This window comes from Vitis vinifera, chromosome 13 (assembly GCF_030704535.1).
Source record: "Vitis vinifera cultivar Pinot Noir 40024 chromosome 13, ASM3070453v1".
In the NCBI taxonomy this organism is placed as follows: Eukaryota; Viridiplantae; Streptophyta; class Magnoliopsida; order Vitales; family Vitaceae; genus Vitis; species Vitis vinifera.
The window spans coordinates 3374427-3389430 of record NC_081817.1 but is presented as its reverse complement, the minus strand read 5'-3'; the positions used below and the strand labels follow the sequence as shown (position 1 = coordinate 3389430).

Sequence of the window (15004 nt, the reverse complement as noted above, 5' to 3'; positions counted from 1 at the left end):
TTAAAAAAGACTATAGATTCATGAACATGCAATTTTATAGAAACGTATTAGGTTAAGGCAAAGTTTTTTATTCATGACTTCAGTTAGAAATTTTAAAGGCATGATATTAATATTATAAAAGTTTTACAAATATCAATTAAACTAGATTTTTTGTAAGACATAATATTTTTCCATCTTTTATATAAATTTTTTTATTTATATCATAAGCTTTTATAATAAAATTAATCAAATAAGTATAAAATTTTCTTTTGAATATACGAAAAAATGTGTTTTGATACAAATTAAAAAATAGAAAATGTGAATCAAATTTTATGAAATTTAAATTTAATATATTTATCTAAAAGTAATTAGGATTTTGCACAATTTTTAGTTAACAATAGTTTTACTTTTGACTATTTAGGTACTATCTCTAAATTAGAGTACAATTTAATATAATTACCTAAAAATAATTAGGATTTTATTTATTTTTTATAAAAAAAAAAAATACTATTACTTTTGACTACTTATGTATTAACTTTGAGCTTGTGGAGTATAAAAATTTGAATACTTTTTAGAGGGTTTTTATTTTTATTTTTTCAAATATTTAAATACTTATGCTATGTTTGATTTTTATAAAGTATTAAGAAAAAAAAAATGTTAAAAAAAATAATTTTCTTATATTTAATTCTATTATGAAAAATAATTAAAAAAGTCAAATATAATTAAAAATATTAAGAAACTTATATTTTTTAAATTATTTAATTTTTACATAGACAAGTTAAATAAGTAAAAATGAGTTTGAAGTAATATATAAAAATAATTTATTAACGTTAAATTTATTATTTATTTATTTTTCATATACTTTTCTTTTCCTCGTTTTTTTCCTTAAATTTTCCAAAAACTAAACGTAGTCTTAAACAAATGAAAAAACTTTTGACTCTATGAAAGCTAATATTTCAAACATGACCTTTTGATCATTGTTCATACCACCCCTCAATCTCGGGCATATATAAACTAGTTTCAACTTCTAAATAAATGATTACTTTTTTATAAAGTATCAAAATCTATACATTCCAATCAATTTCATAAACGAAATTTGGATATGCCACCAATTTACTGCCATAGATAGAAGGTTATCTCATCTTATAAAATGACATACATACATGGCTCATGGTATTAGACGAACTTTTAGCTGGACACATGGATCTAACAATTAGACAAAGTTGTTGGAGTTACGTAATCAATCTTTGTATGGTAACGTGGCGTATAATCCTTCTATTCATGTAGATATATCCACCCTAAGAAAAAGAGTGTAAAAATTTTATAAAAGGGGTAGTTGTAAACTGATAAACGGCCTCATTCCCACATTAGAGCCCAGTCAATCAAAACCCTAATCCCAGTAACCTTATAACCCTTGTCATCCTCAAGCTACACCCAAACATTTTGAAATCAGCAACTGCAATAATACCCTAATGGAGTCTGTTGTTTCTGAGCTCGAAGGGACCCTTGTCAAGGACCCTGACCCCTTCTCCTACTTCATGTTAGTGGCATTTGAGGCTTCAGGGTTAGTTCGGTTTGCTTTGTTGCTCATCCTATGGCCGATTATTCGGTTGTTGGACATGTTTGGGATGGGGGATGCTGGACTCAGGCTGGCCATCTTTGTAGCCTTTGCTGGGGTTCATGAATCAGAGATCGAATCGGTGGCGAGAGCGGTTTTGCCTAAGTTTTACATGGATGATCTTGATATGGAGGCTTGGAAGGTCTTTAGCTCTTATGATAGAAGAGTTGTGGTGACCAAGACTCCTAGGGTTATGGTGGAGAGGTTCCTGAAGGAGCATCTGCGAGCTGATGAGGTTATCGGGAGCGAACTTGTCGTGAACCGGTTCGGGTTCGCCACTGGTTTCACTAGGAATGAAGCTGGCTCCATTGCTGATCGTGTTAGCATGCTGTTTGAGGATAACCAACCAGACATGGGGCTAGGAAGGATCCCATCTGGTTCATCATTTTTATCTTTATGCAGGGTAAACATTTTAATACTCTTTCCCTATAAGAAATCATGAAAAGGATTGAATTGATACTACAATTGTTCTAAAACTTAACAGAAAAAAGAGCTTTCTGATTTGAGTTCAGAATTGATTTGGGTATTCTTAGCAAAGAAGCAAGATTTTGGTATCAAATTAATTCTCTTCAATGTGTTTAAATCATTTCTTAGGTTGGTATGCTTAGAAATTATGAGCAAGGTGACGTGGAGTTGTTGCCCTAATCAGCCAAATTCTTTGAGTCCACTTTTTACACTATTCATTGCAGTAGTTGCACCACATGCATACGTTAATGCCAACCATTACGAAAACCATGGCTTGTGTGCAGGAACAATCTCATCCCCCATTCATGACTAATCAAGACCGTGACCGCCAGCTCCTCCGCCCCCTTCCTGTGATCTTCCATGACGGCCGCCTCGTAAAGCGCCCGTTACCCTCTACAGCACTCCTGATCATCTTCTGGATTCCTTTTGGCATCTTGATTGCAATAACTCGCATTGCCATGGGCATGTTGTTACCGATGTGGCTCATTCCCTACATGTCTCGACTACTCGGCGGCAAGATCATTGTGAAAGGAAAACCACCGCCGCCAGCCTCTGGCTCCGACTCTGGTGTGCTCTTCGTCTGCACTCACCGAACCCTAATGGACCCTGTTGTCTTGTCCACTGTCCTCCAGCGTAGCATTCCGGCGGTAACATACTCCATTTCCAGGTTATCGGAGATCCTATCGCCTATTCCCACCGTCCGGTTAACTAGAATTAGACATGTGGACGCCGAGAAGATCAAAAGAGAGTTGGCAAAAGGGGATTTAGCAGTATGTCCTGAGGGAACAACCTGCCGAGAACCCTTTCTTTTGAGATTCAGCGCACTTTTCGCTGAATTAACCGACAGGATCGTGCCGGTTGCCATGAATTACAGGGTGGGGTTTTTTCATGCAACCACAGCAAGGGGCTGGAAGGGTTTGGACCCTATCTTCTTCTTCATGAACCCTCGACCCATCTACGAAGTGACCTTCTTGAACCAGTTACCAGTGGAAGCTACATGCTCAGCAGGGAAAAGTCCACATGATGTGGCGAATTATGTGCAGAGGATCTTAGCAGCTACGCTAGGGTTTGAATGCACCAACTTTACTAGGAAGGACAAGTATAGGGTTCTTGCAGGGAACGATGGAATAGTATCATACATTTCATTTCTTGATCAGATGAAGAAGGTGGTCACCAACTTTAAGCCTTTTATTCACTGAAAAAAAAAGGTAAGATTTATGTTGTTATTTGCCATGACGGATCATGTATTTCACTCAGGTTTTTGTATATGGGTGGGACTTGTATTCATTTATTTTTCTTTCGACTTTTTTTTTTTTTTTTGAAATTGTTGAATAATTTGAGTGAGAATAATTTTATTATAAGATATATATTAATGATAATATATATGTTAATTTGACCCATATATTAATTCATTGTTCTTTTTTCATATGCCTTTTTTTCATGGAATTTCTGAAAAAAAAAAAAAGGCTCAGTTAGGCCCAGTCAATTTCCAATCCTAGGGGACCAGGCCCAAAGGGAATTTTTGACAAAAATATTATTATTTTTTAAATATTTATTAAAATATAATACTTTTGAAAATATTAACATCAAATGATCCGTTGAAGAGATACGTTAAGTTGACTTTGAATTTTGATGGAATTGAATTGAGGTTGAGACTCTGTTAATTTTAACATCTTGGTTAGAAATTGGATTAAATTGAGTTTACGTTTAATAATGATTTTAGGAAACGTTTTTAATATTTTTAATATTTGAAAGTTAAAATTTTTCAAAAATTAGAAAAAAAAGAAATGTTGCATAGAATTACTAACAAACACAAATGGGTGTGGAGACTTTGTTATCTCGGGTTGAGCTTGGATTGGCAACAAGCCTGCTTCCAATATGATGAGTTGTAGTCTAATCTCATGGTCATTGGGATGTGGGATTAGGCCTTCAAATCAGCCCACGTCCAATTAGAGGGCTTGGTTCTGGTTACCTACAACCCATCAGGCCCAACCACATGATCGTATATCCTGAAGCCTTATCCAATATGGACTCGTGCCCCTGCACAAAAATTCTAACGCTCTTTTTGGTAATGTTTTCCAACATGATCCTTCAAAAATAGTTTTTGAGAATTTTCAATTGTTTTTAAAGAATTTTTTTTTTTGTTCAAGAATTCAAATATGAAAAACAATTTTTTTAAAAGAAAAAACTTAATCTCTATGAAAAGTATTGTATGTTTATATACAATATAAAAGTTCTCAAAATATTTTTTATATTTTTAGTTATTACTTAGAATACTCCAAAAAAAAAAAAAACTAAAATTATCTTAAATCTATTCTAAAAAAATAATATATTCTTAGATTAATTTGAACAATTTTTCAAAAAATTGTTTCTCTCATTTTTATGTTAGCTCAAATGTTATTTTAATCAAGTTTTGATAATTACAAAGCAAAGTTAAGTTTACCAATAACTTAAATCAAATTAATTTTTCAAGTTTAATTAAATCTAAAAAAAATTGAAACAACCACGAAAGAAAGTTACGCCATGGAAGTCTTGGAGTCACTAAAGACTTGAAATGACCTACGACAACTTGTAAGATAATACTTGTTGTGCTTAGGTCCAAATTGTATATTCATGCATTTAAAAGTCTATTTTCATTTTTTCTTGAGTTTCAAACCATTTATTAATCAAGGAAATAGATGAATTTTGTTTTATATTCAAAACCTAGAACTAAATTCTTTCTAAAAGTTTGTAAAATGTTGTAAGGTGTACACAAGTTATTAGAAGTTCCAAATCTCAAATCAAACTATTTTAAGCACTTTTTAGTATAACCAAAGTGGTCAAACTAATTAGGAATCAATTCAATCGATTGAGGGTGTCCTAAACTTTTTTTTCTCTTCCAATAGTTATGGTGCAATTGGTTAAGGCATAGCCTTGACCAATCAAGGATCTATTGTACCTTTAGTTGAATTCAAAAACCCCAATGGTTACTTGTAGACCAATTAATGCTTAATGGTTAGTGAATTGGTCAAATTGGTCCTTGACTAGTCCAAAGTTATTTGTGGCTTTTTGGGTTACCAAGCTAAAAACCTATAAATTGAATAAGAACAACTACATTTAATTGGAAAAATATTCTTTTTACTCGTTCAAAACTCTTCTTCCAAGTGTATTGATTTTTCATTTGCAAATTCTTTTAGTTCGCCTTCAAATTCAATCTAACTTTTATTGTATTATGAGCTAAACTAGTTCTAGGATTGGTAGCATTAAATCCATTTGTTATTAACTCATCGTGAGAGAATAAATTTCGAGTTGATTTTAAACTTGAAGAGATTATAAAGGTCTATTGAAACTTATAAATTCAAAGCATAAGAAATCTGAAGACTTTAATTTTAAAAGTTTTAGTGATAATAGAACTCTCATTTGACTAACAGTTTGAGAAAAGTGGACATACACGATCCAAACATTATGAATGAATTTGTACCTTTTTCTTTCAATTTCTTTAATTTATTTTCTTACTTTTTATTTTTCTATTGTTTTTTTAAAAGCTTTTTAATACCCAATTCACCCTCTCTCTCTTTGGGTGTTTTACTCAATCAAATTAATCATTTTTCACTAGGTTAGAAAACTATTTTCTATTAAAAAAAAGGGTTTCAAAGAATTGATTTTTAATATGCCCTAAATTTCAAATAATGAGCAACAAGGGTAGATTATTCAAATAACCAAAAGGATGGGTAATATAAATAGGAAAAATAAAACAAAACAAAGCAAAAAAAATGTTATCAAATATTATTAAAAAGACACTTAAAAAAAAGGAAGAGTTTAGACTAGAAATAATTCATTTAAAAAAATTCAATAAAGTAGATTCCTTACCAAAATAATTTTCAAATTAATGTTACTCGTTTATGCTAACATCCACATTTCTCAGTTATGTAACATCCACATGACATGAGATTTTTTTTTTTTGTCACAAAAACATAGTTAGTAATTTTATTTTTGAATTTTTTTAAACATAAAATTGTAATTAGTGATTATAGTTTTCAACTTATCTTTAAAATCATAGTTATTAACTATGATTTAAGCTTAAATTTAAAATCTTAATTAGTGATTATGATTTTGATTATTTAAAAAAACATAAAATCATAGTTACCAATTATAGTTTTGTAACTTTCCAAGTCAATGAAAATCGCTAATTTGAAAATTATTTTGTTAATAAATTTAATTTGTGGATTTTTTAAAAATAAATTATTTTCATTCAAAATTCAAAAAACAATCTCTTTTATTTTAATGCTCAAATAAATAACCATTTTGTGTGGATTCCCCTAAAGCAAAATCGCCAATTAGAGTGCAAATAATAATAATAATAATAATGCCCAAAAGACACCCATTAGTTCTCATGATACATTAAATATCCGATGATCCCAGAATATTACCTCCAAGGTGAAGAATCAAAATCTTGATAAAATAGCATCTAGATGAAGCTGCCCAGTCAGACTGAGATCATCCTAATCATATACAATTCCAGGAGATCATGCATAGTCAACTCACTTTAATGGAGGAGATTTGTGACAGATAACCCTCCTCCATAGCCCATACACACTTAACGCCTGCCATGTGTTTGAAGACATGTCATCATGTGGAATGTTGAGTTGTCATCAATTATTTTGTGCTTCCTCCAAAATTATTATATTGTTTCCCCAAACAAACATTTTAGATTGGCCTGTCCCACGCCATCAACTTTCCTTGGTTTTTGGATCAATGGTTGGAAATTGTTTTTATCCTTGTTTTTGTTTTTTATTTGCTTTTAGGGGAAACCCATCTCCAATTTCTTTCCCTCCAAACAAACAGATTTGATATTATAGAGATTGCTTTGTCCCCTCATTGCAATTTTCAGCCAAACAAAGCCTTGGTGGTTAGGGCGGTACCACATCCTCCTTTTTCTCTTCTTCCTAGTAAAACATTCATTACTAAATCATAAATTTAAAAAATCTGTGGGTCACAGATAAAATATATATTAAGAAAATGACTTTGAGAGGAAGTCGCCATGCCCCATTCCTCAAGAAGCTTGCATGCAAAGTAAGCTTACACTCATCATCTGTTGAGGACAGACTGAGTAGGATAAAGAGATGAGCTTTTTATGAGTACAAGGTACAGGGAGGAGGGAAAGAGAGAGAAAAGAGCAAGGAAATTGCCTAGAAAAGAAGAGGGGAGAGGAAGAGGAAGAAGATGATGGGAAACAACCAAAAGGGCGTGTTTGGGGGTGAAGTTAAATTAAATAGGATGGGAAAGTTTCCAAGCGTGTGCATGTCTGATTGTTCTGAGCTTTTTCACGTGCGGTCAACTTTGGAATGGAGGAATCCTTATTCGCTTTTTGGCATCCAATGTGAACACATGGATGATATGAAAAATTTTAGATATAGAATATGGGTAGAAATGTAGAATAATATTTTCTAGAGGGATTTTAATAAAAAGAGAAAAGATTTTCAGTAATTTCTACGTATATACATAATCTGTACTGAATGCGTAGGGAGGGGGCCAATGGGAGTATGACACGTGTAAAACGAGCTAAGCGTAGTTGACACGCTAACAAACGACGCGCTTTGCGTTGCGACCTCTCACGCTACCTTTATAATGCTTTTCTCGCATTTTCTTCCCATCCAAACATTATTTCTTTTATATCTGCCCGAAGCGTTCTCTTTTTTGTCTCTCTGATTTGCGTCAAATTTCTTCGTTCAATTCAATTCTACGGTGTTTCTAACCGGCTGACATCTCTATACGATGTCGTATTGGTGCTATAGTTGCAATCGGTTCGTTAGGGTTTGGAGTCACGATGCAATCGTCTGTCCCGATTGCGATGGGGGTTTTCTGGAGGAGATCGAGGAACAGCCTCGGCGCCCCCACAGGTTTCCTGCGGCTGCGATGTACATGATTGAGAATCGGCCCAATTCGGCTCAGAATTCCCATTCGGCGGTCCGGCGCATCCGGAGGGGCCGTGGTGACCGGTCGCCGTTCAATCCGGTCATCGTTATGAGGGGAACAGCTGATGAGGGTGGCGGCGAGGGTGGAGATAGAGGTGCGTTTGATCTTTACTACGACGACGGTGGCGGTTCGGGGCTTAGGCCGTTGCCGGCCAGTGTGTCGGAGTTTTTGCTGGGATCGGGTTTTGACCGGCTTCTCGAACAGCTTTCGCAGATGGAAATCAACGGAATTGGGCGGTACGAGCAACCTCCGGCGTCGAAGGCGGCGATTGAGGCGATGCCCACAATTGAGATCGCGGATGCTCATGTAAACACAGAACATCACTGTGCTGTATGCAAAGAACCCTTCGAATTGGGCGCCGAAGCTCGCGAAATGCCTTGTAAGCACATATATCACTCCGATTGCATCCTACCATGGCTCTCCCTCCGCAACTCTTGTCCCGTTTGCCGACACGAATTGCCCTCCGAAGAGCGAAACTCGCCGGAATCCAACGAGCAAACCCCCGAGGAAACCGTGGGTTTGACGATATGGAGGCTTCCGGGTGGTGGGTTTGCTGTAGGGAGGTTTTCGGGAGGCAGAAGAGGCGGCGAGCGAGAGCTTCCGGTAGTTTATACAGAAATGGACGGTGGGTTTAACAATGGCGGTGCTCCGAGAAGAATTTCGTGGACGTCGCGAACGAATAGGAATCAAGAGAGGGGCGGATTGGGACGGATGTTTCGGAATCTGTTGGCTTGCTTTGGGGGGCATGGATCGTCCTCTTCTAGTTCGAGCTCAGAATCTGGAAGTAGACGTAGGAGCAGTAGTTCCTTGTTAACTTTGGGTTCATCTTCACGGAATCGTAGAGCGTGGGCCCTTGAAGTTAACAGTGGAATTAGGAGATGGTGATGTTGGAAGGAACGCAAATCTTTTTCCTTCAGTATTCAGAGATTGAAGACATGGTTATTGGGTCATTGTGCTGTACATATAGAAAGCCATGAAATGAAGGGTAGGGTCTGAAGAAAAAGAAGAAAAAAAACCCAACTATGAATTTGGAGTTGGATTCTGGATAGTATACACAACCCTCATGTACCAGAATACCTTCTCTAGTTTCATGGATTGAATTAAACTACCTGCACTCCTTTCTTTCATCATTTCCAATTAGCAGTTTTAGCTCCAGTCTGTTGTCTTCAAGTTCAGTCATTTTTTTTTCAGAAATTTATAAAATATCTATATATAATAATGATTCTACAGAAGTTTGCTTCTCAATTCTGACATATTTAAGCTTATCTTGTTGGTGGGTGTGTGTTAGTTTCCAAAGCATTACTTTGTCATAGGCTTCAACTGCAACAGCCATAATCACAAAATGAAGTGCAAATTGTCTTAGGTAGATATGTTTTTGTTTCGAATGAGAGTTTGGGTCTTCTGTGTCTCCATCAATATTTATATCTTATACCATGAAAAAGATTAATTGTAGGGTGATTAACAGGTATGGCATCTAGTCCAAAGGGGAATTGCTTCTGTTGGATATGGTTGAGCAGCAACCTAGGAGGATGAGGCGTCTCTTGCCTTTTCAAAAGGGTAAGAAAAACTCATATTCTTTGTTTTCATTGTCAGCTACAAATGGTTGAAAGAATTGGAGTAGAAACTGGCTTGGTGGAAGTGCATCATATGGACTGCAAGAATTTTGAAATTCTCCATCAATAATCAAAATCAAGGGATGATCAGATCAACACCATTGTGCTGGTTATGAATTCATGGAACAATGTCTTTATGATGGTGTGTGAATTTGGTTTTCAGCTCAATTTAGATGCTATCCTGGATTAACTAGCAGCAGCCGAGTTGGGGATGGCAAAAATACCCAAAAAGAATTTAACCCAATTCTTCCTTGTGGCTAGGAGGGAAGGATTTTTATTTAGCTAGTCTTCCTTGGGGAAAGGACACAAACAATCGGGTCGTTTACGTTCAACTATGGCAATTCTTTTTAAGAGGTGAGACCAAGACTACAGACTTTAGGATACTTCTAGCCCTGCTGCTGTTTGTTTGCCAGGGAAAGACTCAGCGTATGGTTCAGCATTGTTGCCCAAATAGAATACCTTTCAAATTAAACCTGTCGCCTTCACTGCCTGGCATTTCGTGTAACTCCAATTATTAATTTAAATTTGAAAGGGGTCTGTCCCTGGGTACTTGGGTTATGAGACTCCCCGTCTAGTCTCCTCTAAAATGAGGAATGACGTAGGAAAAAGGTCTACTACAATGAGAAACGAGACAAGGAAAGGGAATAAATTTACAAGAGGAATAGTGATAAGATTCCCCTTCTGCGTCCCGTCTACTCTAAAATCAGGAATGGGACAGGGAAAGGAACCCTTTTCCATTTGGTTCTGTTCATATCCCTATGCCAAGTATCATAAAGTAAAAATGGTTAAATGGTATAATCAATCTGATTTTTAAGTTGATGTTTTTTCTAATAAACAAACAAACTCATCAAACAGCGGCTTGCTTCTTTAATGTTCACACTGCAGAGTTTTGATTTGAAAATATCTTGAAATGGGGGTTGTTTGGATGGTGGGAAATTTCGTTTTCTTTTCTCCTGAGCAGTCAAGTTAAATAAAATAAAAAACAAATTCGATACTGCCGAACCTTTGGACCTCTTCCTTTGTACAATGATGGGATGGGCCTTTGACATCCTTCAAATTCCACCCAAACCTTAGACGGCTTTCTTTACCACAATGAGAAATGGGTGCTTCCTTTTATGACTGGGTACTGCTACAAAACCATGGATTAATGTCTTAACAGCACTCCTCCATTAGTAAGTAATCAATCAAATACTCATCAGGAGATTTTTCTCTATTGAGCTAGTTTAGAAAAGAATTAAAACTTAAACATTTGGGTTGGGACCCTACGTGGAGAAGAGGAGACAAGGGGACCCTCATGCTGGCTTTGATGTGAATTTGGGGCAGTATGCTTGGATTTTGGATCATCTCCCTACTTAATAATTTGTTGTTTGGCATATTGAGATGCAACTGACAAACAAAAAGAGCCAAAACCCCATGTCCAAACATTGAAAAAAGTTGGGAGTTGTGCTGAGAATCAGAATCCATGTTTCCCGTGGGCTTTACTGTTTTCTTAGAATTCAAAACCCATTTTAAGTGCTGACAGAGCCAGCACTCACACATTCAAAACGAACTTGGTGTTTTAGGGTAGTCAATTTTGTGCACTAATGATTTTTGAATTCAAAGTATGTGTTGTTTGTGTTTTCAATTTATTATCTTTTGTCTTTCATTTCCACTAATGGGTAATCAACCAATCAATGCCCAGATTTTCTTTTTCCTTCTCTTTTTCTTTTTCTTTTTCTTTTTTAATTTATTTGATTCCTAGTCCTTCAACTTAATGTTTGGAGGAAAAAGTCACTTAATAACCCATTTTCCAGGTTTTGACTGGATTCTATTACAGGGAAAAGGCATGTCTTGAGAAACATATGCTCCAAGTTGAATATTTTTAGCTGTCTCAACTCTGGATACAGCTCGACTCTGAATGTCATCATCCCACTTAAATTTTTAATGATTAATCAATTGGTTATTTTTCAATACTTAGATCTAAGTTTTTGGGTTGATATGTGACAGTTATCATTTAGTAGATGGAACAAGGGACCAAGTCAAACCTTTCTCTATATTTGCCTACTAAGTACTAAGTTGTTTTACTTTAAATTCCTTCTATCCTCAGTTGATTATTTTTGTGAGTCTTTATAAATTTCTATAAGATTCAAATCATTCATACACACCACAAGCATTGTTGGTACACGACAAACAATGTGAGTATCCGACTAGCTTCCGATTGAGTTATACGGTGGATGCATATGTAAAAAAGTGTCCAGATAGGTTTTTCGGACACAACCCTTGAAAGCTTAAATTAGGTAAGGAAAACTTGAATAAGAGATCACTAAAAAAATGACAACGTACTTTCTTTCTAGTGATTAATGGGTATTTATCCTTCTACCCAAAAGTAATGTCTTCTCTATTCTTTTATTATGTCATTGATTGCGTATTTAACACCAATGATTGTTGGGTCGTAATGGTTTATAAGCTTTGAAGTCTAGTGTTTATACTTAGTAATAGTTGTGACATTTAATACGTTTAATGTTTTCTGTATTTAATGTTTGACATGCGGTGTTGAATAGTAATCAGACAGTTTTTATCATGGTTTTAAAAATCGGATGGGATCGTCGACCGATCACAGTTTCGGTCCGATCCAACCAATTGGATCGGAAAGAGATCGAACCAAAATCAAACCGTTTGAACCAATAATTCAACCGACAAACTGGACGAACCAAGCGGTTCCCTTCGGACCCAACAGTTCATTTTTCTTTCCCCTTCCCTGTGTGGCTAGTACCCCCACTATTGCCTGGAGCGTCGTCCGATCGGCAACAATACCTCCATTGCTGCCTGGAGCATCATCTAGCTGACAGAACCCCCGACGTTGGGAACCCCACCCCAAAACATTGCAAATCCCATCGTCTTGTCGACAGCACCCAACATCACTTCCCCGCCTACAAAGCCCCACCCCCCACCGGCGCACTAGAGAAACTCCCCCTCTCCCCCCACAACTAGAAGTCTTGAACTTCCCAAAGAGCTTTCAATTTTAGTTTTTTAAAATTTAATTTTGATGTTTTATATTTAATTTATTTAATTTTTTTTTAAAAAAATTATTGATTATAATTGTAGTGATATGTTTAATATTTTATTTTTTATTTTTGTTTTATTTATTGCACATTGAAATTATTGAAAATATTGGGTTGATTGACAAGTAAAAAATTGTGAAAAAATTCAACAAATATAATAGATAATATCAAATTTTAGATAGATTTTTTTTATTTTATTTTAATAATATATCAAATATATATTAATGACGTCATTGGTTCGACCGCTGGTCCGACCAGTGAATCGTGAATCGATAATTTTTCTGATTCGATAATCGGTCCAATTTTGAAAACATTGGTTTTTATCTATCTATATCCTGATGGATTGACAGACAAGGATATTTGGTAGTTGAACGATGATATATGGCAAGTGCAAAACAAAGTAATAAGAAAATATTTATTATTATCATTATTAATTGTTTTAATATATAATCACCTATGACTCAGCTCATTGACTCAATCGTTAATATTTACTCAATCATTGATATTTGTTTTGTCGATATCTTTGAAATTAAGTAACAAAATATAAAATGTCATTGATACAGAATTTAATTTTACTAGTTAGCATAACAGTTACTTTTTTGAAACCTTGAATCGGGTAGACAGGACTTGGTACGAAGTTTTATGATTCATAGAAGTTTAAGGAAGTTTGAAATGTCTAAACGTGTTCAATCCATAATGTCATCACTCTTGATATTCATATCAACCTTTAATTCTTTTGCTTTTTATTAAAGGCATTGAAAAAGTTGACTAAACGTTTCCATGTATGATATGTATGTGACATTTCCTTTCATTTCACATTTACGCTAAAATGAAAGTACCAAATTAATGGGAGTTTGACATGGATTGTCCATTTTCACAACCTTATCCTATTTATTTAAAATAATTCTTATTTTTATCTCATTAAAAAATTAAAAAGGACAAAGTGGCTATGTAAATTCCCCATACCTATCTTATTGTGTCATATTTAAATTTTTTTGAATTTTTTTTAAAATAAAAATTTTAAATTACAATTAAATAAATATATTTTATAAATAATTAAAATATTATAATGTTTTATAACTTATTTTATTAAAAAATAATTTTTTATTATATATATATATATATATATATATATATATATATATATATATATATATATATATATATATAGGAAAATAAAATTTAACTTAAATTAATTTTATACATAATCAAAGAGGGGCAAGGGTAAGACAAAACAATACTTGAACTCGTCTTAAACCTGTCTTGAGTTTTAAAAAAAAAATCAAACTCACTTTTAATCCATTTATTTAAATTTCAAACCTTTCCTATTAGGAACGGGACGAGTATAAAAAAAAAACTATGTTATTATCATTCTTAGTACCAAAGAAAGAAGAGTTAAGAAAAATGGGAAGATTTCAAGGAAAAAGAAAGTTAATTATCTTATTTGATATAATATTTAATAAATACAAAATGCTTTTATATATATATAATAGAAAAATATAATATTTTTTATTTATAAGTTTTTAAATATTTTAATCATGAATATAATTAACAAATAAATCAAAATTACTCATTAAATTATAAATTATAGAATGATTTTTAAATAATATTAAATATGAAAAAAAAACTTTTATATATTTTTAATAACAAACATATGATGCCATATATTTTTTATTTTCAAAAAAATGAAACATTTAAATGTAATATTTTTTATTTTAGTTTTTTATTCTTTATATGAGCTAAATATCATATCATATAATATATTTCATTAAATATAATATTATAAGATAAGATTTTTATTGGATATCGTATTAAATGATATCAGAATATTAAAAGCATCACCTACAATTCTAAAGACCTTATTAATAGACTGATTTACCCCTACCCACTTTCATTTTTTTGAACATAATGTCATATTTCAACTAATTAATAAGCTCTTGGTCACTTAATGGTTATTTGCTTAAAATAAATAGAGTATCACAATCAGTCCTTCCCCTATCAGAGAAGACTTCCTAAAACAAATCCGTGACAACTATAACCTTTCTTTAATCCTAATTACTCAAAAAATAAAATAAAAAAAATCAAAGGGTTATAGGAAAAACCGAATAATTTCAAACATCAAATCATGATATAAACAAGTTGTGCATCATCCCTAGAGTTGATTTGATAACTTAATTTCATCGGTTAACTGACTAAATTTATTCAATAAAATAAGTTTATATCACTACTTAAATTTAAAAATGTATATATTATTTACTCGTGTTTAGTGACATATATCATATTTCAAACTATTACATGGGAGACGAAAACCAAGGTTTGCTTTATTTGGTATC

At 33.6% G+C, this 15004-nt stretch overlaps 2 protein-coding genes across 2 annotated transcripts; both read left to right on the top strand.

The window, feature by feature from the left end:
* Positions 1-1331: 1331 nt before the first annotated feature.
* LOC100261491 (glycerol-3-phosphate acyltransferase 5) lies at positions 1332-3464 on the top strand. The gene is made up of 2 exons (XM_002283051.5): positions 1332-2000; positions 2347-3464. The coding sequence occupies exons 1-2, from the start codon at positions 1452-1454 to the stop codon at positions 3259-3261; spliced, it is 1464 nt and encodes a 487-aa protein (XP_002283087.1). The 5' UTR covers positions 1332-1451; the 3' UTR covers positions 3262-3464.
* Positions 3465-7086: 3622 nt separating this feature from the next.
* On the top strand, positions 7087-9249 carry LOC100256404 (probable E3 ubiquitin-protein ligase RHC2A). The gene has a single exon (XM_002283064.5). The coding sequence runs from the start codon at positions 7817-7819 to the stop codon at positions 8900-8902; it is 1086 nt and encodes a 361-aa protein (XP_002283100.1). The 5' UTR covers positions 7087-7816; the 3' UTR covers positions 8903-9249.
* Positions 9250-15004: the final 5755 nt, after the last annotated feature.

Coding starts and splice junctions, on each gene's coding strand:
- LOC100261491 (XM_002283051.5), top strand. CDS start 1,452: ATGGAGTCTGTTGTTTCTGAGCTCGAAGGGACCCTTGTCAAGGACCCT. Junction 2,001..2,346: donor CATTTTTATCTTTATGCAGG/GTAAACATTTTA, acceptor GCTTGTGTGCAG/GAACAATCTCATCCCCCATT.
- LOC100256404 (XM_002283064.5), top strand. CDS start 7,817: ATGTCGTATTGGTGCTATAGTTGCAATCGGTTCGTTAGGGTTTGGAGT.